This window comes from Dermacentor andersoni, chromosome 2 (assembly GCF_023375885.2).
Source record: "Dermacentor andersoni chromosome 2, qqDerAnde1_hic_scaffold, whole genome shotgun sequence".
In the NCBI taxonomy this organism is placed as follows: Eukaryota; Metazoa; Arthropoda; class Arachnida; order Ixodida; family Ixodidae; genus Dermacentor; species Dermacentor andersoni.
The window spans coordinates 169,488,419-169,513,742 of NC_092815.1; the positions used below are offsets into that span (position 1 = coordinate 169,488,419).

The 25,324-nt window shown below is 42.2% G+C and overlaps 2 protein-coding genes across 2 annotated transcripts; both read right to left on the reverse strand.

Annotated features, from left to right (window-relative positions):
- Positions 1–1,355: 1,355 nt before the first annotated feature.
- Positions 1,356–10,182, reverse strand: LOC126540466 (uncharacterized). The gene is made up of 5 exons (XM_072286589.1): positions 9,904–10,182; positions 6,828–8,743; positions 5,979–6,001; positions 3,964–4,202; positions 1,356–1,762 (listed from the first exon to the last, which is right to left on the reverse strand). The coding sequence occupies exons 2-5, from the start codon at positions 6,881–6,883 to the stop codon at positions 1,412–1,414; spliced, it is 669 nt and encodes a 222-aa protein (XP_072142690.1). The 5' UTR covers positions 6,884–8,743; positions 9,904–10,182; the 3' UTR covers positions 1,356–1,411.
- A 715-nt stretch (positions 10,183–10,897) lies between these two features.
- Positions 10,898–20,213, reverse strand: LOC126540465 (uncharacterized). Its single transcript, XM_050187283.3, has 5 exons — positions 20,107–20,213; positions 18,280–18,336; positions 15,162–15,295; positions 12,885–13,047; positions 10,898–11,602 (listed from the first exon to the last, which is right to left on the reverse strand). The coding sequence occupies exons 2-5, from the start codon at positions 18,329–18,331 to the stop codon at positions 11,325–11,327; spliced, it is 627 nt and encodes a 208-aa protein (XP_050043240.1). The 5' UTR covers positions 18,332–18,336; positions 20,107–20,213; the 3' UTR covers positions 10,898–11,324.
- Between the last annotated feature and the right edge of the window lie 5,111 nt (positions 20,214–25,324).

A 25,324-nucleotide genomic window follows, 5' to 3' on the forward strand; every position in this document is an offset into this window, starting at 1 on the left:
GTTAATTAGTTTTAATGATACCGAGAGTTCTCTTATTTATACGAAGAAGGTTTCTTTAATTCAAAGTAGAAGGAATAATGAAATTTATGGACGCAATCCAACTACTTGCCGCCGTCTTGACGCGTTCTCTTGAATTCATGCGCTGATGTCGAATCGAGGTTCATTGTGGAGGCCAGACGCTGGAGCAGCGCCTACTGGCGATGCCTTATGCATGGGCAAGTTCGTAGTTGACCACAGTAGAATAATGTGGTTCAGTAGAACACTGCCCAACTCGTAAAGTTGTGTATATCAGCCAGCCAGACAAAGAACGGTACCAGTGATTGCTGTAAACAGCATCCTCACACTTATATACTCTTATATCAAGTGTAAACGTATGCAGCACTTATAAAGAATGAATAATGAGCACAGATAAGGGCTCATGGCAACACCCTCCAATCACAGGTTCGTGTAGTATAGCAATGTAAAAACAAGCAAATTTTCTTTAGTGCTTTTTTTCGTTCAGTGACCAATACAATTTTGCTACTATGGTCGGTCTCATTCACTCTAATGTTAGGAATGGTGTCAGCAGCATTGTTGATACTTTGACAGGAACTACTATGAATTGATGAGAAGCGCTTCACAAGCTGATGTCATAAGTTGCCTAAATAAACTTCCACTTCGCTTCATTGCTGGTGCTGACTACAAGGCGCTGTGTGCTGTTCACATTCAGCAATATAGACAAGCGCATCATCTTCTGTAGTAATCAATTCGCGTTATCGCAATCTTGTGGGCGCTTTATTTTAGTATGTTTTAGACGCCCGTTACACCTATGTCTACGTGCACCAAACCCCACCAGACACAGTGCAATTTTTCACAAAGTATAATAAATATTATTGCGAAGCTCCGTGTAATGTAAATTATGTTTACGCAACGAAGCTTACTTGCGTCATTCAGAAAAATTCATGTGGCAAATTGAAGTCAGAGCGCAACAATAATTTCGATGATATCATTTACACATTAAATAAATGTTAACACCATCTGGGTCACACTTTGTGCCCAAAGGCTAATGTTCATCTGCCTTTCTGCGCTTCCTATTTTCATAACTTTGCGCTTGATACTTTCCTCTCAAAGCTACTGTATCACGCTAATTACGCGCATACCATTCGTAATCTGGAAGTACCGGAAGCGCCACATTAAAGAAGGGAAAAATACTTTAGATAGATGTCGATTATAGTTTAAAGGCAATATAACCCACAGAGTGCGCAAATTTTTTCAAGCGATGTACTCCAATCGAGTGCGTCTGCCCTAGTTATGTGATTGGCTAGCAAAGAAGATCCCGCCACAACAGCAAAAAAATTAAACAGGCAAAAACGAAATAACGGCAGCTCCAGAATGACTCTGAAGTAAGTTTATTTTCATCTTAAGTGTGTTCCTAGTGGGCACCATGTTTCAGGATGATGTCGATGATATTCTGCAGCAGTGCCTCGCCCGAATCGGTCATGTCCGGTTTCGGCAGAAGTGGAGCGGTACCGCTTCCTCTACGGCCCGCGAGCCTGAAAGCGACGTCTTCCAGTGAGTCACCAGCCGAGCCAACGATATCCCCAATCTGGTCGGCGCCTTTGTATATGGAAGACGGTCTGCTTCTTGCCGCGTACGCGTTGATAATCTTCGCTGTGATTAGGGTAAGCCGAACCTCGGTGGTGCAGTTGCCAAGCTTCGCGATGTCAAGAGCCCATAGAGACGCCTTCTGTTTGCGGAACTTGGCCGGTCCCAAAACGATGCTCTGTATAAAAGGGGCAAATTAATTGTTTATTTGCAATGATCCACACGAAATAGTTTAGCTCGGTTGTTCCTTTCCAGCGACATGTCTGTCTGTCTGTCTTATTCATCTCTAACATACAGCGTCGCCCTGTAATGCGAAACTGATCACCATAACCGATTACAGATTATCGTATTTGTTTTAAGACCATTTCGGCTGATGTGTTTGATCTCAAACAAGTAACGCACTCCGGTCTCCCTAACAAAGCACTCGATATGCAGTTCAGTTATTCATCTGTTACTATTTAGCTTCATAAGCCAACTCAGTTTTCTAAATATATTTGTACGTCACATAATTTATTACGACGAGCCAACGCTTGGTTACAGCAGGTGCTGGTGGAGTCTGTTGCCTCTGTTACCATCCGTACTCATGACCTTTTTGTTTCGCGCCTTCTGCGTAGGCACATGACTCGAGTAATAAATGTTATCAAATCAATGTTTAAACAACTTTTGTTTTACCGCAGAAGCCCTTTTTATATAGATCTCCCGCAGACTTCCGTTTCACGAAAACTACGTCACCCTCCGGCATGTCGGCACTCCACCTGCTCCGTTGAGAGCGAAGAAGTGGCTTTTTTCTACCTGTTTTCAGTCATCACGATAAGTGAAAGGCATTGATTTTTGCTACCCCTTGTGTTAGTTACTTCGACAGCGAAGTTCGGGCGTTATACCGGGGGCCCTGTCGAGATTAGTGGCCAATATACCTTCTAAAACAAATTACATCCTTTGAGTCGTATCTTGCCACACAACGATAATCATCATCTGTCTTGTCCGCATTTCCTTTCTTTAACGCACCCGCCGTGGTGGCTCAGTGGCTATGGTGTTAGGCTGCTGAGCACGAGGTCGCGGGATCGAATCCCGGCTACGGCAGCCACATTTCGATGGGGGCAAAATGCGAAAACACCCGTGTACTTAGATTTAGGTGCACGTTAAAGAACCCCAGGTGGTCGAAATTTCCGGAGTCCTCCACTACGGCGTACCTCATAATCAGAAAGTGGTTTTGGCACATAAAACCCCATATTTTAATTCTTTAACGCTGCGAGCCCGGTACTTACCAGTCACGAACGCCATGCGCGTTATCAGTATGACATAATATTCGCGACAGGAACGTAGCAAGCGCAGCCTTTTCAAGAAAGCAAACACAAGCAAGACAGATAACGATTATTGTTGTGTGGCAAGATACGACCCAAAGGGTGCACATTTGCTTAAGAGTGTAGAGGAAAGAAGGGCTAGCCTATGCTGACAAATAGGCATTTCGCCATTGTGACAGTGTTGGAGCGTCATGGCATCCCTTTGCGCCCTGTCTTCACAGCGGCTCGCACCCTTGAAGCAATCAAAACATACATTGACGTACATAAGTACAGAAATGCGTGATAACGCTAATTTTAGTGCATTGCATTGGTCCGAAGCAAACAATGACATAAAGACACCAGTCCCGCGTTGTACATCCCCCAGAAATATCGTAAAACGCTGAAAGATGAGCGCACGAAAGGCATAAATATTTTGACCCTTCCGACTCTCCTGTGCTCGTGGGGGCTCATGCTTACGACGACTGAAATATTGGTTTCATAATTATTTATTACCTATTATTTATTAGAAACGCACGAACGTGTCAAGGACACGTTGGTGGACGTGACATGTTCATGTGCAAGTTTTGCCATTGAATTGTATTTGCGCTGCTTCAGGCAGCATGCAATAGCATATGTGGTCCGCTTGCTAGTGCATTAGCGCTTGGACACGTCAAATTTATTTCACAAATATTTTCAGACTAGTTAACACATACCTTCTTGACCATGGTGAATAATTTTACTTTCAAGCTTCCTTAATGAACAACTGAATACAATACACTCATTGGCCTTTTTTTCACTTTTCCTACATTCCGGTCCGTGATTTCCAACTATGCTATTCTTGAATAGTCAATGTAGATTTGATTGCCAGATACCTGCAAACTTATTTTCTGACCACTTTGACAATTCTTATATTACCCTCAACCAATGGAGCTTCTGCCGTAACCTAATGCAGTTCAAAGATCCAATAGGGATAAAATGATTTTTTTTTCTCTGGAGGACCGACTTTAGGAGGGCTAGAAGACAACTGGAATAAATCATTGGTTGGTAGTGTGCGCCTCCATAAGGACAACACTGCTACAGCGATGCACCCTATACTGACCAGTGTGTCGTCGTCGTCCTTGAGGCGGCGACCTGCGACTTTGAGAGCTGCTCCCATCTTGACCAGCAGGTAACCCATTTCATTGAGCCTCAGCGCCGCGTCCTTGATCACAGCGTCCACCTGGTCGTGAACACTGACGCTGCCACGCAACGCTTCACTTGCATTCAACATTACGTCGCTCACGAGACGTGTGAGCAGGCTGGACGCTACGTCGCTGGTGGTCTTCTTTGCCACTGAAGCTTGAGTGCGCAAGCAAAGAGAAAGTCATTATAGGAACAGGCACAGATCAGCTTACAATTATACTATAGCAAAACGGCGATTTGCGTCAAAATCGTGCACTGAAATGGATAGAGCACATATTTGTATGTAAGCTCTTCGCAAGTATTCTGTTGTATGAGAGGGCTTTTTGCAAGATAACTAGGTTGTGCTGAGTTGAGCGCCTGCGAAGAACCTGAAATTGTACCAGTGGGTTCATTATTCTACAACTATTACCTTGCCTTTCTTAGCCCACTTCATGTTTTCTTGCCATTGTTTGTACTCTCCTCCGCATAGTCATAGACTTTGTTGGCATTCGTTCGCGTAGCCTTTATGCGACTGTCGTGAACAACCGCAAAGCGCCTTTTTTGTCTGGTGAGCAATGTTTCAAGAAATTTGCCGATTAGATTGTGGAAAGGACTAAAATAAGACCAGAAGGATTTATCATTGAGTAAAGTGTAAGAGAGTTCGCGTAACTTAAGAGTGACGCCCTATGGTAATGTTAGTGGAGCTCCGCTAGAACCTTGTTAAGGATGGGATAGTGACATACATGGCGTACGACTCCTTTGTGCCTGGTTTCACAAGTGATCTTCATAGGTTAGTGCGATTTTAGGGTAACTGAAGGCACCAAAATATTTCAGAACTCTTCAGTAGAGAGGCCACCCGCATCTTAAATCGCTCCAATTTTGAGCCTCTTCAAACTGAAGTAATTCTATTCCTGCCTTTGTTTCGCCAAATTAAATACGTTATAACATTTGCAGCTTAGGCCAATCCCTGTGAATTCCATCCTGCAACATGTCTTCACAGATGGTGCGATAAAACTCAAAAGCTCTGGCAATGCAGTTATCATCCCCGCAAAATCTGAAGAAATCGAGTTGAAAACATCTTCTGTGACCACATCGACTGGTTCAGAACTCGTTGTATTCCTTAGTGCATTTGATTTGGATAATCAGGAAACACCGAAACAATGGACAGCTTTCTATGTATTCAAGGCAGTCTTACTGTGTATGAACAACCCAATGCACCATCGACCAAATGAACAGCTGGTCTCAGAAATGCGACAGGTACGTCATCGCAGTAATAATATGATATAATCTTTTAATGGCTTTGAAGACACCGCAACAACAGAGGGACCGACCACACCGATGCAACCGCCCGATCTACACATGAAAGGGATCAATGCATTTTGAATGCGCTTTCGGAAACAGAGGCTGCGTCTAGGCAGCGATTCTTGTCCTTTGAAGCGCTGAGGAGACGCTCCCACACATTATTTGTGTCTGCCCCCCCCCCCCCTCCCTATATTAGGGAGAGGCAAATGATTTGCGAAGCGCTGTACCAATTGGACAATCGTCCACTATGAGAGCTAAAAGCTCTAGTTCAGTGCTCCCAAAGAATCTAAGCGCAGAAGGCTTTATTCGCACTAGTAAGCTTCCGCAGTCCTCGTGCCTTCAAGGTATACATTAAGAACGCCATCAACTACTGCTCTAAAGTGAACACGGTATCTTTTACTCTCTCTTCCCTTTCTCTCTCTTTCTCTCTTTTTTTGTATCTCACTCCCCTTCCCCCGTACATTGTAGCCAACCACCACTAGGCCTGCGTAACCCCCTTGCATTTCTATCCATAATTTCGCTCTATCTCTTCCTGGCCGCTTCCTGGCACTGTTAGGTAGCTGGTTTGTAATAAATTGGTAGCTGGCATTATCTCAGTGAAGTTATGTTGCAATCATTGCTAAAAATGTGGGCGTGGCCCAAGAAGCTCACCTTCCGTTGGGCTGTTATCGGTGCTGCATCAAAAAACAACAATAGTGAGTCAACCGACAGTTCATTTTTTGAAAGCATAAATGACTCGAATAAACAGTAACGGAATGGGTAACTGGGCTAGTTGGTTTACTTGCATCTCGGAACTGTAAAAGCGCGCAGAGACGAGAAACTAAGAGTGTGGACAGGACGACGCGCTTTGTGCGCTTTAACAGTTCGAATAAAGAGACAACAGAAAATTAGTCTTAAACGCACCCAAAAAAGAAGCTTCTGTTATCGAAAGTGTTCGGATCAAGCCTACAAATGCCTGCTTTAAAAGTTTCGTAAAATAACGAAGAAATAACGAAATCTCTCCTCGTGAATCAATGCAGTTGGGCATTATGGATTATTTACTATCATTTTTTCGACCGTTTTCCCACAGGCTATAGATTGGGTACTAAAAGAAAGTTATCAGTGCTTCGCTGTTTTAAAGCGCGTCTACGTAAAATGCAGTGTCCTTGCTTTACTGAAGACACCTCGACCTTCCCATTGAAAATCATCTTTATTCAAAATGCTTTTACGCTCGCATTTGCCTGACGATTCTTTCAGCAGACGAAGTGTTTACAATAAATTTGAACATTCGATATTTCATTGTGTCATCATCCTTGCCGAATATGTATATCGACACATACTCTCTTTATCGCATGCCTTACTTGCATAAGTATATTGCCCCGATGTAAGGCCGTCGTATTTTCACTTCTCCCACGCGAACAAAAAAGGTTTGTTTGACTTCAGTACCTGTCCACTGTGATAGGCAGAACGCACGATATATCCTAATTGCATGTGAATATATGACACTCGAAAAATACTTACGTCACTTGCCCATCTTCATAGGTTAGGCGTTGGACATGCGCAAAAGAAGAAAACATTATTATGCACACTAATACGCACAACCAACGCACGAATTGGAATCTATGGGAAGCGAAGCTTGCATGAGGCTCTTAATTTCACGCTGTACGCGACTCTTCATCTTCTGCAAAACGTGTTGCAGCATACTTTTAAAATATATTCTTTGCAATGTGCAGTGTTTATTAATTACTCAATGTGGTTACGTGTTTCCCTTTTGCTCACTCTCCTGCTATAGCCCCACAGGGCTGTATTATGTAAAAATAAACAAAAATAGATGAAATACCAATTACGCGGTGGCCGGCAACACGGTAAGACATAATGATATCCGCCACGCGACTACGTTTCACAAGGCTTCCCGGATGAGCACACGTCGTTATTGCGCAATCTCCAGGATTGGCTGACTTTCCGCTGCGAGAAAGTGACCAAAATAGAAGGCACGTGACACCCTAAAAGAAGAAAGTGTAGAAAGCTTGGCTTTAATTAGGTTAGTTGTTCATTTGAATACGCTTATTTTCGGCAGTTAGGACACTGAAGAAGCGCTTATGATTCCGCTACGCGAGCCAGCCACCAGCGCATGAGAGATTATGCTACATATAAGTTGATCCGCCATACCGAGTTCTCTCCTACGTGTGAGCTACATGCAAAGACCGCAGCAGTATCCACAACCAGCTTGGCCCGGGATCAAGTAAGCTTCGCTTGAACACATTCGTTCACCATACCATATGCTTCAGGTTCATACGTGAGAAATGGAAGATCAAGTCAGAATCCGCCCAAGTCGGCACGGCGCTACAGAAGAAATCCGTATGGACTCGTTGAAAACAAATTAGAGCCCCGGATAAATGAAACATAATACCACAAACGTCCGACGACAGTTACATAGTAATACAGTGACACAATAGTGACACAATGTAATTACTTCTTTCTTTTGGAACCAATAAATCTGAATCTGAATCTGAATACTCGTGCCTTGTTTCTGCCTGTATCAACAAACACGATTTCTGCCTGTATGAACGTTTGACTGGAAACGATCCACAGAGGGAAACCTTCCAGCTTCGTTTGAATATATTCCCTTGCTCTCATGAGCCCACATCACGTTTTGTGATTTTGCTCAACTAATTTTGTTATCTCCGAGAAGATAGCTGTCCAATGAGCATGAATACTATGCCATAGGGTTTGCCAAGCACTAAACAGCCTTGGAAAGAAAGAGAGACAAGAGGGCATTGGCCAGTTAAAAATAAACATGCCAAATTACGAATTTACGCTCACATTGAACCGGATTTAAGTTTTATAACAACGTAATTCAGTGGCTCTGCTTACGCTTTCCCGATCATTCAACCACCTGGCAAAAAAAAAAAAGAACGCTCGTGGATTGCATTTTTCAAGTGAATAACTACGTGCATTTATGAATTTCTGCGCACTCAAATGAGCGCAGTACATTTTCGTTATGATATAAAAGTGTGTCGGCCTCTATATCACTGCTAATCGGCAATTAGTTATTAAATTACATTAGACAGAACTTCACTCCGAAATTCGTGCGTGCTACTTATCATTCAGCGCGTCGAGGTTATCCAAGCTTACTCTTCGATTAGCGTATGTAGGGGGCTAAATAAGCAGTCGACGGCATTCTCAGGTTCATTAAGTTTTCTTTCTTTTTGAATGAGCTGAACAGATTCGCACTCAAAGATGTAGTTTGTCGCCAAGGCCATGAGAAGCAGCACGCTACATCACATTACTGAGACTTGCAGACCTGCTACCAAAAAGGAACTCTATTACAGGGCAACGAAGCGCAAAGTACTCACTTGAGAAGCGTGCCAGTGAAACCAGGAGCACGACGAGTGCCACTTTGGCATTCATACTTAGTTCTGCGTTGAATGTGCACCCTGGAAACATCCGTAAGAATGAACTTCGTAAGAATGAACTGGCAACATAAAACTTTAGGCAAGGTTTTCACAATCCCTCGAGCGCACAACCCAATGCCTATGCCTCGGTCACATTCACTCTGCAGACCCAGTACGTGTAACACGTCCAAGTATCCTCACAAGCTACTGGCCAGGCTCGGGGCATACAGAGCCATATATACGCGATAATGCTTCGTAACGTCACGTATGCTAGTTGCCAGGTCGAATCTCAAGACAGCGCAGACATAACCAAATGGCAAATGGTTCATTTGCGAAAAAAGAAACTAAGTGCTTCTAATTCCTCTAGTGCTGAGGCCATACTCGTTTCGCCTTATTCTTTGTTACCTTCATAACGTTTACTTACTTAGCTTTTACCAATGATTCGTTTTATTGCGAAAACCAGTTATTAGCGATGGAATGGACTGAACGTATGTACCTGTTCACTTCAATTTCAAATAGTGTTTGCCCAGGTGACCAGCGAAATTTTCATAAAGCTATGTTAGAACTTATATTACCCTCACAAACAGTTCAGTGCATCATAATACTTCGAAGTAACAAGTCCTACCAATGGTTCGCATTGAACTGCGTCAGACTGGTTTAGCCGCAGAGGTATAAAGAAATATTTTCTGCTGATTCAACACATTATGCTCCTGTATTCAGCCGGCCATAAGCGCTACTGAGTTTCTTCTAGCGGCGTTCTTGACACTTTGTTCTTTCGGTTCAGCCATTTGTAGACGATACGCTATAAAAAAAACGATTTCCCCATTATGCCTCTGAGGAGTGTCGTATAAAGCGCAGTACCACTGTTGTCACTGGCACAACATAAATGATACAAGTCATTCCTTTCAGTACAACTATTTTACCGTGAGTCCCTTTGAAAATATTAACTGTAAACGCTGCTTCTCAGTTTCCTTCGTTCGATTATGAAATGGAATTACGCAGCTTCTTTTGGAGTTCGCTTAGGAACCTGTCGCGACAGTAAATTCATTATGGCATGGTTGGCGTCTTAGAGAAGCCCCATCGAATGCTCAATACCGCCGTTCAACAAAAAAAGCAGACAGACCCAACACCTGTGCATAAATGCACCACATGTCGTGCAAAATGACGGAGCAAGCAAATCGAAGTGTGGTTTCATAGCTTACCTTTGACACTCGCGCACCGGCAGCGCCGAGGACAGCTTTTGTAGCCACCAGGTCCTTTCCCTTCCCGAACACCTGCGCTATCCCACGGCGGCGCGATTCGATGAGAACTTGTGTAGCGTTTGCATTGACTCCTAACTGAACGAATGAAAGTTTGGAATAAAGCCACATATGCATTTCCCAACATTTTCGCCTTATCTCATGCACGGGTATCTGAATGCCACTGATGTGCTACTGGTAACCCACAGCCTCCTTCATTCGGAACCTATTATTTTTTTCGGTACTCTGGTCTGGGGTGAGGGGGGCGGGGGCGGGCGTCGTTAAACACATGTCTCAGTAAAGCATAGGTGACGCATAGAATGTCGCACCTCAGGCTGCGAATATCCCACGCGGTAGTCTTATGCCACCGCTTAGTATTTATTATGTGCGTATTTATCTATTTGCCTGTTTATTTATGTACTGCTAGTTGTAATTAAGGAATCCTAGAAGAGTAATGAACTAAGAATGCATTGCTACACACACCGAAACACAACATATACGCGAATTCACATTAGGGACATGTGTAATGCTTGAATTCTTATGACTGGTGTTGAATTGAATTTCGGGCTACCTTTGCTAATCCTTACTGCATTCGTACATTTAACGCAATCAAGAGAAGTGGGAATATTCCACATAGCGTTCGCCATATCAAGCAGACTCCATTGTTTCTGCCCCCCAATGATGCAGCAAAACGTCTTTCTAATAAAATCAGCAGCACATGGGGCCGCATGCAGGTCACATCGTTATAAATGCGGGCACGTTCACGAAAGGCCCTATGGCCCCAGTCAAATGCTCTCGCTCAGGTCAGTCTCCCTTAAGGACCTCCTACAAACGTGCCTTCACTTGGCGGGCCGAAGAGCATGTAGACTGTGCTGGAGTTGCGCCTGCATTGTCAACGATCGATTATCCAGTGGGCCTCTTTCCAGAAACACAAAATTTCATATTTGCATGACAACCCTTGCACTGTCCACAATGATCAATCTTTATTCATAATTCTTCACCCGGAAAGGTTCAGGATTGAGCTTTTACGCTGGTGTTTTGATATGATGCGGTGGAAAATACACAAAAGACGCAAATATGTTTTTTTTTTTTCCTGACCGAGAAGAATTATGCGCCAGAGTGGCCTTTTGCCTAGTTAATTTGTCATCATTAAAAAGAAGGTTGAGTGACGACCACAAATGGAGATGTTCCACGCCTACGTATGGCGTTACCATGGAAACCAAGCACACCCTTTAGCGCCTCTTACGACGGGCAAACTGCGCAGACGTCTACACGTTCAAAGTGTTTGGGCTCTGTGATATTTTAGTTTTCTTGACGCGTAATTTGGCACTCGAATACGAGGAATGTTTTATTTGTCATGCAGTAAGAACCTCAGCAGCCGTCGCTCATTCTTCGTCCTTCGCGAAAATTGTGGCACAGAATTTCTCCAGAGAAACATTGTCATCGTCGAATTCTTCCTCATGGGCAGCGTAGGAGGCGGCTTTGCCCTCGAGGTGCTTCTTCGGGAAGTCGCCGCCATTGGATGCGTCACCGCTTCCGGAGCCCATCTTTTTCCCCATAAACTTTCTCAGTAGTTCTTCCTTCTTGGAGGCTCCGTCGACGTCCGATGAGTAATTGCCGCCTGCCTTCCTTTTCCCAAGGAACTTCCTGAAGAAGTCGAGACCTGTAGTGCGAGAAGATAGTGAGAATATCAGTGTTTCTTTCCCCGATATTAGTCTACCTTCGTCGAGTCGTTCCTGAGGAAAAGCGCATTTCGCTGGCTTCGTGTCAGTTCTCAATTTCATTCACCGAATACAGTGAACACAGTTCAACACGTAATTTTCACGTATAAACAAACTGAAAGGCAGAAAGAAACATGCTTCCAGTAGTTGATAAGGTTTACCCAACAGAAGTGTCCCTCAGAACATCCTGAATACAAAGCATCAGTGATAAGGGATAATAAAACTTTAATCAAACAAAATGCGGAAACCGCAAATCACATTTAGTTACTAAGCTTCTGCTAAAAATACAGTTGTACATTTGCTTATCTTATTTTCTCTATACATCAGCACATTTATTTGAGCCCGACACCAACCGTCCTCACAAGAGTTCATGGCACACAAACATCAATTGAAGTTGAAGTTTGAAGTTTATTTCCTTTCTTCATCACAGAAAGAGGAAACAAGAGCTAAAGGCTCTTGTTCATGTTTAGGTTTCACCAACCACTTGCTTATCATAAAGCACGCTTCCGCATTTACTGAAATTTGTTCATACTTGGTGCGCCGTTTTTCAGGAAAATATTACTGCTTTGAAAATCCGAAAATCCCACCTTTTCCTCAGTGCCCTTGCATCTCGGGCTGAATGAGCTTTACCAGATTTACATTTTACCAAAAATTACAAAAGGTTTCATCATCTAGACGAACTGAGTGGTTTTGACGCACCAAATTTTATGGTAACCATCCAAGGACCTTCCTTGAGGTTGTCTTTTTTATTTATTACACTGGATTGCTGATTTCATGCATTTTATTTCATATTTCGTCGATATATTGTAATCGATAGCCTTGTAATTATAACCGTAACCTCCTCATGATACGTTGACCAGGTACAAGTGCGCATGTGCGTGACCTATAAGGCTGGTATAAATGGCTCGCTTACGATTAATTTCTCTCTGCTCATGAATACGTAGAGAAAGCGAAAGCTCTTTTACGCTACTATATATAAAGCGTAATTATATGAATTCCTATGTCGTATACGTAAACACTGCATCAGGCATAGCGCAGCTATAAACATAAAATATACAACAAAAATAGATTATATGCCGTAGTACCTGTTGTTTAATCTCTTTCTTACGGTTATAAAGGACGAATTGCTAAAGAATATCAGTCTATGTTATCTTAGTTATTTTCTTTTTTCTTTTTGTAAGCCATGAGTACACTACAGCAAATAAGGCACGAAATGGTAGGTACCTTTTGAGGAGTTGCGTCCTTCGCCTTCACCGTCAGAACCCCGAGAGCCACGGCCGCGGCCTCGTCCTCGACCTCTTCCTCGCCCACGGCCCGTATGGTTTCCATCTCCGTCAGCAGCGCCTTTGACACGCTTGAACAGCTTACCAAAAAAGTACTCCTCTGACTGAAACCGCAATACCGAACAAAACCATTCAAATCATTAGAGCATACATCATATACAAGACCAGCGGCAACAAACCCGCTAATTGATTTTTGTAATTCTCGCTATTCACAATATTGATCCCCATAGGAGTACGTTGAAGTGGGTTGCTGTAGCACAACAAAAGATGGGCGTAGTTAAGCATTGTGATATGTGTTAGAAGTGAATTAGAAGTGCTCGAACAAAGTGCAAAGGTTAGTGGCGTGTCTTCTTTTTTTTTCGTTTCCTTCTTTTTTTTGGGGGGGGGGGGGCGGTGAAGAGGGAACTGGGAAATCTTTGACTAGAGCCATCTTGCTAAGTTTGTCGCAAATTAAACTGCAATTCAATAAAATTTATTTGATAAAATAGGATGTTTTTCTTTCTGACATCAATTATCAAGTGTGCAGCCTTATTTCAGCATCGATCAGCCATACTAGTCTCGTTGCATTCAGTCCACCCACGTTTCTTGCCAAGCTATCCGCGGTGTGTTTCAAGTCAGCGTCTAGGAAAGCGACGCGGCCCTCTCCTTTATCTGTACACCGACCTCAAACGTAACATAAGTGCCTTGGCAACAAGCATCAACCGAAAAGCCCATGCAAATACCTCAACTTTGAATCGTATGACTTTTCTCGGGCAAAAACGATCTTTTTATTGACAGCCCATACTGTCCTATGCATTCCGCCTTTGCTCCACCACGGAAGCGCGCAGTCTTGAACTCCGAAAAATCAACTACGACATCATCGATAACCGACACCTGATCAATTTACTATGTCTCAAGAAAAGCGAAGTCCTAATGCATCAAGCCCCAGCTAGAAAAAGTAGGCTTCAATTCATGAAGTTGCTTAAGTGAGCTGATAACTATATAGAATTTTCAAAAATTATAGCCTCTGTCATGTACCAGCAAGCAAACTCCAGGATCCATTCGTCAGTGTTAAAAGCAGCAATGCAAAAGAAATGTTCCCTGGTGTTGTCGACGGAAGTCTCGGTGAAAATTGCAAGGAAAACTCCATTCGAAAATTCAGCAACCTCAAGAGAACACAAAGAGTACATGACACATATGCTGCAAAAGAAAGTGCCCATCAAGCGTCCTGGCCGACTATTGCGAAAAGACTGGTGATACAATTTACTGTAATTCAGCCTGTGTCATTGTTAAAGAAGAAGTTGCCTTCCCTGCTTTACTAAGAATTTTTATATACATGGTCTTCTGCACACTCAAGTGATATGACGAGGAGCCCCCTTCCTATAATTAATTGCCGCGCGTGGCGTTACTCAGGCCATATACGTATAACCGCCATGGCTGTGCATTTCATTTTTGTGATAAAGGCACCCGTGCCGGTGCCTGAATGTCACTACAATTTTTTTTCATCATTGACAAGTGTACGTTTTCCTTACACCTGCGTACGACAAGTGCCTTGGGAGAAGTTTAATGAGACAGAGTTTCACAGGTCGAAACGCCTTTCGGCGATGTCGCTAGTTATGCCCACGGTGCAGCAATTGCCGGGATGAGAGCGAAGAGCGACGAAGAAGTAGCAGCGGCGCGACATACACACATACAGGTAAATAGACGCGTAATAGGAGTGGCAGTCGCTCAGCGGATAAGCAGCAAGCGCGCAGGATTGCATAATGTGCTCCACCACACGGCAGATTGGAGATGTTTTTGATAAAGCCGTGTCCATTGAAAGTCAGAGAATACTTGGACTCCCTATTGGTGTCGTAATGCCATTGCGTCTCTCACGTGTAACACGACGAAATGTTGGGAGGGAGACGGGTACATTTTTTTTATGGTTGTATGACTTCAAATGCAAGCGACGGTAGGCACCGTCTCTTCACAGGAACACGAGGTGGCGATAGAAATGTCTTTGATAGCAGTGTCATAAGTAAGGAGCAGGATAATTGATTGAAATTTCAATCTGCCTGTCATACCGGGACTGTTTTTAGAACGGTATGCAGGCGCCAATGCTAACAGCACAGGTCAATAAAATGTAGCACGCAGGTCTGGGGGTTTTTGCTAGCCTGCACCTGACACTTTCAATAAACGTACAGTATGAAGACTGTAGCAGAGTAGCTTAGGGTTCGAAAGTAATGCCATAGCTACTAACCTCTTCTTTCTCCTCAGTACCTGTGGACTCAAAATCACTGCAGAGGACTTCAAGTTCATCTCGAAGCAAATCAACGTCGCTCTTGCCGTCTCCTTCCTCAGAAGAATTTTCTTCAGTGAGGACCTCACTTGATGCTGCAGATGAGATAAAAAGACAGACAGAATTTTAGTAACTAGCAGCGTTTAGGTTGTTACTTTGGACTGAAAACATAAGCGCGAGAGGTTAGAAGTAAGTTATTGTTTCGCTTGCTTTTACCGTAAAGGTGGCCATCCCATCCACACACACACACACACACACACACACATATATATGTATATATATATATATATATATATATATACGGGAAGAAGTGTTCCACACGTAAGAAAAACTAGTTCTACTTCATTTGCCTATTACTTTACTTTTTTTTGCTTTACTATTAAAGGTTGCTTTCTTTTACGCGTGCCCACTTCCTCCCCTGTGGCACCCATATATATAATAGGCGTCTCTTCTCTATATGAAAAGCAATATTAAGTAATTTTGAAATTTCAGCTCCAACTGCATTTGCATACCCCTATCTGAGGTTATTAGTGTCTATGGTGCTGGGCTGCTGAGCACGAGGTCTAGGGATTGAATCCCGGCCACTGCGGCCGCATTTCGATGGGGAGAAATGCGAAAAATACCCGTGTACTTAGATTTACGTGCACGTTAAAGAACCGCCAGTGGTCCAAATTTCCAGAGTCCCTCACTACAGCAGGCCTCATAATCATATCGTAGTTTTGGCACGCAAATCTCAATAATAAATTTTTTTGGGGGGTGCGCATCAATTAGGAGTTATTGAACAAGGTTTCGCACTCGCTGTTTGCCTCCTGCACTCGCAGCCGCACTGCATCTGTGCACTGCATCTGTGAGGCAACAATATATAAAAATATTGAAACAAGCACTTTCATTTGGTTTACTTCTTTTTTACCGTGTTTTTTTAGCATTCATAGAGGCACAGTCAAAACTTTTCTGCACTATAGATTCTGTGTGACTAAATTGTTTGCCCTCAATAGTGAAGGCTACCTGGAGAATCTACGACAAGGGTACTTCAGGCCTAAACATTCCCTCATTACGCATATGAGAACTCGAATCGGGGGTGGACCTCAGAGAGAGCTGGGATTTTTTTTTTCCAGCGTTGCTGTTGATGTAACATTCGAGAAAGATATAGACAGTGTAGCATCATGTCTTCTTAAATTTGCTTGATAGGTGACAGTGATTGCTTGGATTAGTACTGCCTTTTTTCTGTTGCGCAAGCCTTGAACAAGCATTTGTGACGTGCACTCCTGCACCCAATAGAAAACACACCATTTTCAAGACGAGAACGGTATACAGAGAATACAGAGTGCTACCGCGCAAGTTTAATATTGGCGTTGAGGTTAAAATGTCATGCTGAAGCTATCTCTTTAAATTGGTACTGGTTTGCACTGCGGACACAACCTATTTATTCGCTTTATATACGGTATGATTGATGAAATGAACAGAAATGTTTCAGTGGTAGCGGTGGTCGGCAATGTAAGGATGTCAACAACAAAAGTCGTGTTCAACAAGAATACTGGAATAAACTCCTTTAGGAAAATCTAGAGAAAAATGAGTAAATAAAAAACGTTGACTTTTATGCATTATTATAGCAAATCTATATGCGTAAAACACATAACCTATCATATGTCAAAATTTCATTTCCTAAATATCCTGAAGCGTCTAAATAATAAAAAATAACCGAATTTCTACTCGGCGTGACATGTTAAATTAATTTGTTGCCTGCCTTAGTTTTTTAAGAGGTGTGGTTCCATGAAGGAAAAAGAAACCTGCTACTTTATATAATAACATGGTACATCTGCTTTCTCGCGCACCTTTACAACACTGCTGCCGCCTGCATGTGCCACCTGCCTATGGTCCTGAATAACCTTTCGCGAACCAATCGTCGTCCTCATTCGCAGTAAATTTTGTATCAATGGAGGAGCGAAGACTTCTCCCAGTTATCTCGAATTTAAGCGCGAATTTAAGCGTTAAGCGTCCCGTGTCTCAGAAAATGTGGTGTCGACGTGCGGCGTTGGCGCCGGGAGCCACGTGAGCGAAAATTGCCGCATATTTTTTATGCAGCACTAAAGTTTCTAAAGTTGCTCGTACCTTGTCGCACATTCTTTACATGTTTATTCCTCGGAAATTGGAGAGTGACTGCCCACAAGCAAATATCATAAAGAAAAAAAAAAAAAACACCGACAGCGCATGTCTTTTATGTTGAATCTTATCAGACTAAAATAGTAAAAGTGCGAAACAATAACAGGAGATCGACGCACGCAAGGGGCCGCGTTTCTACCAGAAAGACCGCCTTCATGTGCAGCGTTCGCCGCCAATGTTTCCCGGTAAACTTCAACGCAACTTCAACTTCAACTTTATTAATTCTTCGAGTATACACTAGAAGCGTCATCCTGGGCTAAAAGCTGTCATAACATTGCAGTTTGGGATCTTTGAATGCTGCCACGTTCCGCTCTTAAAGGCGAAGCTTAAGCGTGCACCAATTTTTTTTTTCTTGTTATGCGCCAACCGACACTATTCTATGCCTGAACTTTTTTTAACTTGCACTGTTTCTGAAATATACGGGTTCCAATTATGAGCTACAACATTTTATATTTCGACCAATTTTTTCCACTGCCCTGAAAACTTAGGGAGCATTACGATGGTGCTACCTCTCACATGGTTCGTCGCAGTATGTATTACGGTTAGGGTGACGTCAACGCCGCCAATTAACCTGAATGCGTAACCCAAGGATTCGCTGTTGCGCAGTGCGTGAACTCCATGTACCATAGCAACTTCACAAATGCACCATGCCAACATGGAGTGAACCATGCTGGCATTGAGACATTGGATCCCCCAACCCAATAGTTCGCACTCACATATGAGAAATTCAGCAGGCCTTGTAAAAGTACATCGTGGTATAGTTCGGCATATCGGTTAGTTCTGACTTCATTTATTATTTGGATTGTTTAGCTCACAGCAACATGTTGTTGCATATTTTGCCTGAAGCGGTTAGTCAAATAACGCTTACTATCTGTAGCATACACCTGCTGATTCTTTTTTTATGTCACACGTCACTCACCTGACAAGGCAACGAAGCCCGCGATAAATAACAGGATAGCAGTTCTTCTCATGGTGCCTGCAAAGTAATAAGAAAGAAGTCAAAGTTAGAAATGTTAGCTATATTTTGGGGTTATACGTTTCAAGAAGTGCGGCAACCATGCCTCGAATAATCTTACAATTGTGAACATTGATAGAGACTATGAGCAATGGTGCCTCACCACCTCACAATAGTTTATGTGCTATAATGCAGCAAAGTTAGCTACTGCAGCACTGCCAACCGAATAAAGCTGCAGGTCTCTGCCATGGTTCAACAACCATGCATATTTCCTCGCCACTATCACGGTGTTGTTACCCTGTGCGTATTGTGATATGCAATGCATGCTATTCGCAATGGATGCTAATACAATGTCTCAGTAAACTGGCAGCAAACCACTACCGTAGGCTTAATTTGCGCCAGTGCGTAAATTTTCTTTTCCGCAGCTCAATTTTTCTGCGTTCATCATCGCCCCCCGTACAAGTTTAAAGTTGGCCTTGTAGATCTGTGCTTTCTTAAGTCGCCAACTTTTCTTTCTTTCTTTTTCTTTCTTCTACAGTGTCACCTCAATAACCTCGAAGACGATCATTTTTAAGTTTTAATGAATTTTGAAAGATCGCCTGAATTACTTGAGGAGGTGGTCATTACTACCACAAGAAATCGAAACACATCTCCAACTAATAAACACAAGCGAAATAATGACTTCCTAAATAATTACTTTACGGCACATATTGAGAATTATCCATTGTAGCCGGAGGACTGGCAAGATGTATCTAGTTGAAATTAATTTCCTGAATGACGCCAGTTTCTAAACATGATTTACCAATTTATGGTACAAAATACATGGGTGTTCCAGTTACTTCTGTGTTCCAATGCATAAAAGAGCTTTTTCTTAGAAAAAGTAAGTGGTTCAACAGGGAAGTTTTATGGCAAGTTTCCTGGCACATATCACCAAAGTGGCGTCATTCTGGAAATTCATTCCACGTGGATCCGTCTTCGAAGCTCACCAGCTAGAATTCGTAAATTGTACTATGTGTCGTGAACCAATTCAAAATAAAATTAGTGAACTTTGTTAATTACTTGAGCATTTCTCCCGATTTCTCGCGCAAGTAATGTCCGCTCCTCTGAATAGCACAGCTCATTGACTAGAATTATCTTATCGGCAACAGGCGATTTTTAAATATTCCTTAAAACCTAAAGCTTAACCCCCTGTAAGTATGAAACATAAACAGGCTTGCCGTCTTCAGACCTTGCTTGCCATTGTATTCTTCAAATTTTAATATTATCATTAGTGCTACTCATCTAAACATATACAAGCACTACAAAGAAAAACAAAAGTGGGCTAGTAATTGTCGCGTAAAATGGACACCACCCCACCACCGGAAGGGGTTAAACAAAAATATTGAGGCGTAATCAGACATGCACTATGAACTCTGAGATTTCAGGAATCAGTAAAATTTTAAGGGGCCTAGCGATTTTCTACGTTCGTTAGACAACGCTCGAAAGGAAACTCGCTCAGAGCAGTGGTCTCGCCTAGCGACGTCTCTTTGCAGAAAATACGATGATTGACGTATCCACGCTAATGAAGTGAAGTGTCGCGAGTCTAACTTGTTCTGTCTACAAGGGAACACCGTTAAAAAGAACTTTCAGCTCCTGCTCATATACAAATTCTTAAGAGATCGTATTAAGGACACCTAATCTAGAATCCAGTCTTTAAACGGTACACATCTAAACATTACCTAGACAGCAATAAGAGAGGCAGGACCAAAGTGCCGTGAACGGCTGCATTAATATACAGTCTTGAGGACTTACCGACAAAGAGACGCGGCTGCTTAGCACAACTGCTGGAAAAGAAGTACGACTGACGCTCCGTCCCATTGGCAGGACTATTTATAAGGCCAAACAATTCTCATAATTTCCATTGTTTTCCGTTACGCTTCCAGTTGAAGATAGGCTAGGAAATGAAAATATAGGACATAGTTTGTTTACTTTCTCTTGGCAAATGTTGGACCCGACTGTTGCCTGCATCTATGAAAATGCTATCACATTTTATCAGATGTTCGTTTTTCTTACGCTGCAAAGGGTTCCCGTCAATTCCAGCTTGGTGGTAGACCCGTGCTCCTCTATCTGTTGTTGCTTCGCTCCATTGTTTCCATCGTAGGATGCTAATTGTCCGTTGTTTTTTTTTTTTTGCCTTATCACACACTCTATCACTTCCAGATAACGCGGTAACCTACGCAGCCCAACAAGCACGCATATTTACCATGAAGCGATGTTACTTGAAAGAGTGACATCTGGGAATCTCCCCGCCTTCAAGCGTTGGTGGTTGTGAGATCATACTTGGCAGGAACTACGGAGAACGTAAACGGATACCGAAATCTAGGAAATGTGCTTTCTAACATTCACTTTTACGGCATTAGTTTCAATTATGTAAAGCTTTTAAGCTTTCTATTTATTCCTATGCCATATATTGAAAATCATTTAGCTGCCACGCTTTCTTGCAGCGTATGCGCATAAGTGCAAAACAAAGAGAAAGCTAACCTTTTTTTTATGAGAACAACCTGGCAAAAGAAGCATGGCGTGGCGTCTGAATTCATATCTCTATACAGCCATGCTATATATATAGATTCCGGGCGATGTGATCAGCTGTGCAAAATTAAATTTTCTTTTGGCAAATTTGTGCATTTTTACGCCTTCCCTCAGGTACTTCACGCGCACCGCTCACGATTGGATCGAAGCGAACGTCGCATAACTCCAAATCCTGCGCGATGTAAGTAAATCGAACCAGATATACAAGGTTGCATACTTCGAACTATTACATACTATCAAGAATAAGGCCTTCATAAGTCTTTTCTCACCGATAATTAAGACCATACGAATGCGATACTCATGGTATACTTACATAGTGAACATAGGCAACATGTCAGTAATTATTAGGGGTTAGCAGGAAGGTTGTCATCACACAAACGAATATTTCTTGCACACATGAGTCGCGTTTCGAGTTTATCGAATGAGTGCGAGGTCGAGGGTTCGATCCCGGTCGTGACTGCGCTAGCTGGTGCGGATGACAGACCAAATACGAAGGAAATCGCTAGGAATACCTTCCTCATACGTCATCGCAGCATATGGCTCTGGATGCGTTTTTACAGTGCATTAAGACAACAAACCTGCAAGAGCGACTTTAGCATTGACTAGTGTTAAGGTCAAGCTTAGGCTGATTAGATCCTATTTAAATACACGGGAATGAGGAAAGTGTTCATCTTGGGAGCCACTGCACCGATCTGGACGACGATTGTTGCATTTAAAAAGATACCCTTAAAGCTAGTAACCTAAACAAGGGGATTTTCAGTTTCTGTAATGTATATATATAAATCAGTTTCAAAAAAGAATTTAAAAATTGAGTCCCATGTTTACTACGGTGTAACTCATATCACAACTCTGTGACTTTCACCTAATGGAACGTATAAAGCGGTAAAAAGTGATGTGTTATGCATCAGTCAGAAATACACGAATATTACCTGAGCAGGGACTTATTAAATACCTCGTTAACATTGCAGCTACTTTACGTGAACTGCAAATTAATATATCCCATTTGTCTGCTTGAAATGTTATAACAAATGCAGCTTACACAATGGCACTGTCTTTTTTTAGTGCAGAGTTATTGATTTGTAAACTGCGTCCTTCTAGATTTATTTTTCAGCCTAATAAATTATGACAATTTTGATCAAAACTTCCATGAATTCTATCAAAATTCTGCTTCTGGGAATTGCTATATCTTAGATTCCTGTCTGAAACGTAACGAATTTTAATGAAATCAACTAAGAGCTTTTTCATAAAATGTGTCTGCAGTTTACTGATTTATTTGTTTATTTATTTATTCAAAATATCTTACAGTACTGTAGAATGGGTATTTCGTAAGGGGAGTTTCAAAATGTTACATTGTATAAGGCGCATACAATTATACAAATCGTAAGAACACTTAGTTAATAATGATACAATGAAGAATCAAGTTTCCACAAAGTCGAAAATCCTGAGATCAAAAGAGACAAAAACTGCAGAAAACAAGAAAAGAAGACAAGAAATGAATTAAAGCAAGAAATGCGTGTTTATGTCGTCGCGAAATTCTTCTTCGTTATCTTCAGTTACAAGGATATCGGCAAAGTCGTTCCACAAGCGAGTGACACGTGGAAGCGCAGACGAGTTAAACGAATCTGTTTTACAATAGATGCGCTTGAAATAAAGATGATTGTATAATCTTTGTGGCGTAAATTGAGCGACGTGCAAGGTTGTTGGCGATGGCGTTGGTTCGCGAACATACTTGTGAAACAGCGATAAAAGTGCAACATCACGACAAGTGTTCAAAGAAGGAACTGAAAAATTGCTTTTTTCATTTCAATTATGCTTGCGTTGTTTTATGTTTTATGCTGTCTCTTAATTTCTACGTTTTACATCTATTAGAACATGGAAATCGGAGTTCGGTCCCAGCTAAAGCTTTCTGCTAAATGCTTCCTTCTAAATGCTGTGAACGGCTGGGATCCTGTGCGCATGCTCTGTTTTCGCTGTCTATTTTCTTCTTATACTTCTACTTCCCTCTTCGCCATCCCTGGAGTAAGTAGACCGCATATTTTATTCCTTGTAGGCCCTCCCGCCTGTCTTCTATATTTCGTATATTTACCTCTGACAAGAAAAAACAATTTTTGTCTATAACGGCTTATGGGAGGTACCACAGTATTCACCAAAGGAAGCACGCCATTCTGGTCCCTCCGTAGACGAACACAGTTGAGGTTGCATTGGGCGAGATGTAATTATTTCACTTCAGTGCACCGAACATGCCTTTTTAGGTAGCAAGGCTGTCCGGACATTAGTATAGCGAGGTATGCCTGCTGTTTCATTGCAACATAGTTACAAATATCAAGAGGCGATTGATATTTCCAATCTGCAAGCAGCTGTTCGAATTCATACAGCTTGCATGCGATCAAATACTTGTCAGTCATGTTCGATATATTCATAAGTAAAAAGTTCATATTAGCGGCTGTATTGAACACGTCGCAGTTTACTGACATTAGCTAGTGTTCTTAGTGCAGCCGGTGTCCTCGCTGTAGGCCGCATCCGGTGTACTTTCCTTTGGTATTGCCTAATTAACAATCAAACAAGGATAATATACATCGACATGAACTCAAAGGCAAACAAGAAAAAAAAAGTGGACACCTGTATACGTAAATATGTTAATGTGCCACGTGCAAGCCCTCTGTCACCAGAATCTCAGCACAATATCAGCCCGGGTGTGTGTTTTCAGCTCCAATTAGGTAACTTTTACAAATGCTGTAGAACATGGAAGCGCACGGTCACCTTACAGTCAACATGAAGTTCATTAAATTGAAATTTCTGCTGGTACAACATTCCACTTAGCCCCAGCTTGCAAAATATTCCAGCCAACATAATTTCCGAGATCGCTGTATATAATCATTTGACTTTCAGTAACAGCGAGCTGAATTTCTCTCTTTCAGCACAATACACTTTCAGTTATCTTTAGAATTTTCGATGTCGCCTTCAGATAAAAGATAACATATTCAAATAGTAATAAGAAAGTCTAAAATTACCTATTGATAAAGGGGTCAGAAGACATAATCTCGCCAATGATATTCACTGCATGCTTAGTATTGCAGCTCCTAAGCTGGAAAGTCTTGCCTTGAGGATAAACGGCTAATATCTCCCCTCGGCTGGCAGATCAGATTGCCCTCTTCCGCAAAGCGGGGTGCCCATTTCAGGACATTTTTGAGGACCTTAACCGAGAAACTGTAAGAATAGGGTTGAAAATTATTACGCAGTAGACAAAGATGATGTACAATTGCCAGCCAAGCGAGCAAAACTTCATGATCGGCCGTCAACCTCTAGAATCTGTGCAGGAGTTATTTAGGCCAATTACTCACAAGGTACCTTGACGATGAGACGGAAATTCGCAGAAGGATAACTATTAGTTAGAGTGCATGCGGCTGACATTACCAAATCCTGATTGGGTGCCTATCACTCTAGTTAAACAAAAAGCGTACAACCACTGCACTCTACAGGTGCTATAACATACGGGGCAACAATTCAGATGTTAGCAAAGACGCTAGAGAACACGTTAAGGACCTCCCAAAGAGCGATGGAACGAAGAATGTTAGGCGTAACGTTAAGAGATAGTAAGAGATAGGTGTGGATCAGAGAGCAAACGGGGATCGCCTATATTCTAGGTAATATCAAGAGAAGAAAACGGAGCTTGATAGGCAATGTAGTGTGTACAGCCGAGAACCAGCGTACCATTAGAGTTGGAGAATGGGTGCTAAGGCAAGAGAAGCGTAGTCTAGGACGGCAGAAAATTACTTGGGGTTTTACGAATTAGGAAATTTTCAGGCGCGCCTGCACCTAAACCTGCCAGCTAGCGCAAGACAGGTGTAGTTTGAGATCGCTGGGAATGGATTTCTTCCTGCAGTGGGCATAAACATATGGTTATTATTATTATTATTATTATTATTATTATTATTATTATTATTATTATTATTATTATTATTATTATTATTATTGTTATTATTATTGTTATTATTAATTATAAGAGAAACTATACAGAAATATGACGGTTCGCACCCGCTGTGGTGGCTTAGCGGCCAAGGCATAGATAGAACTCTAAGCACGAGGTGGCGAGTTCTAGTCCGCGGCGCCAGCGGCCTCATTCCAGTGGCAGCAAAATGCAAGAACGCTCAAGTACGTCGCATTGGGTTCAAGCTCCATTACACTTTACCCATAACCTATTTAAACCCATTTAAACCAAATTTGAGCAAGGTGTCTTGTCTAGTTCACCATGGCAACCGAAGAAACCTACTACAAACCTTGTATAACGCATGAAAATAAGTAAAACAAGAACACGTGATGGGCAATTATTTGCAACGCTTCTAATTGAAGCCAGAAACGTGAGCTCTGTCCCACATTACACATCAGATACTCTCCGTTTCTACTAAAGGTAACCTTGATGTAGGGTGCAACTTTTCTAGTA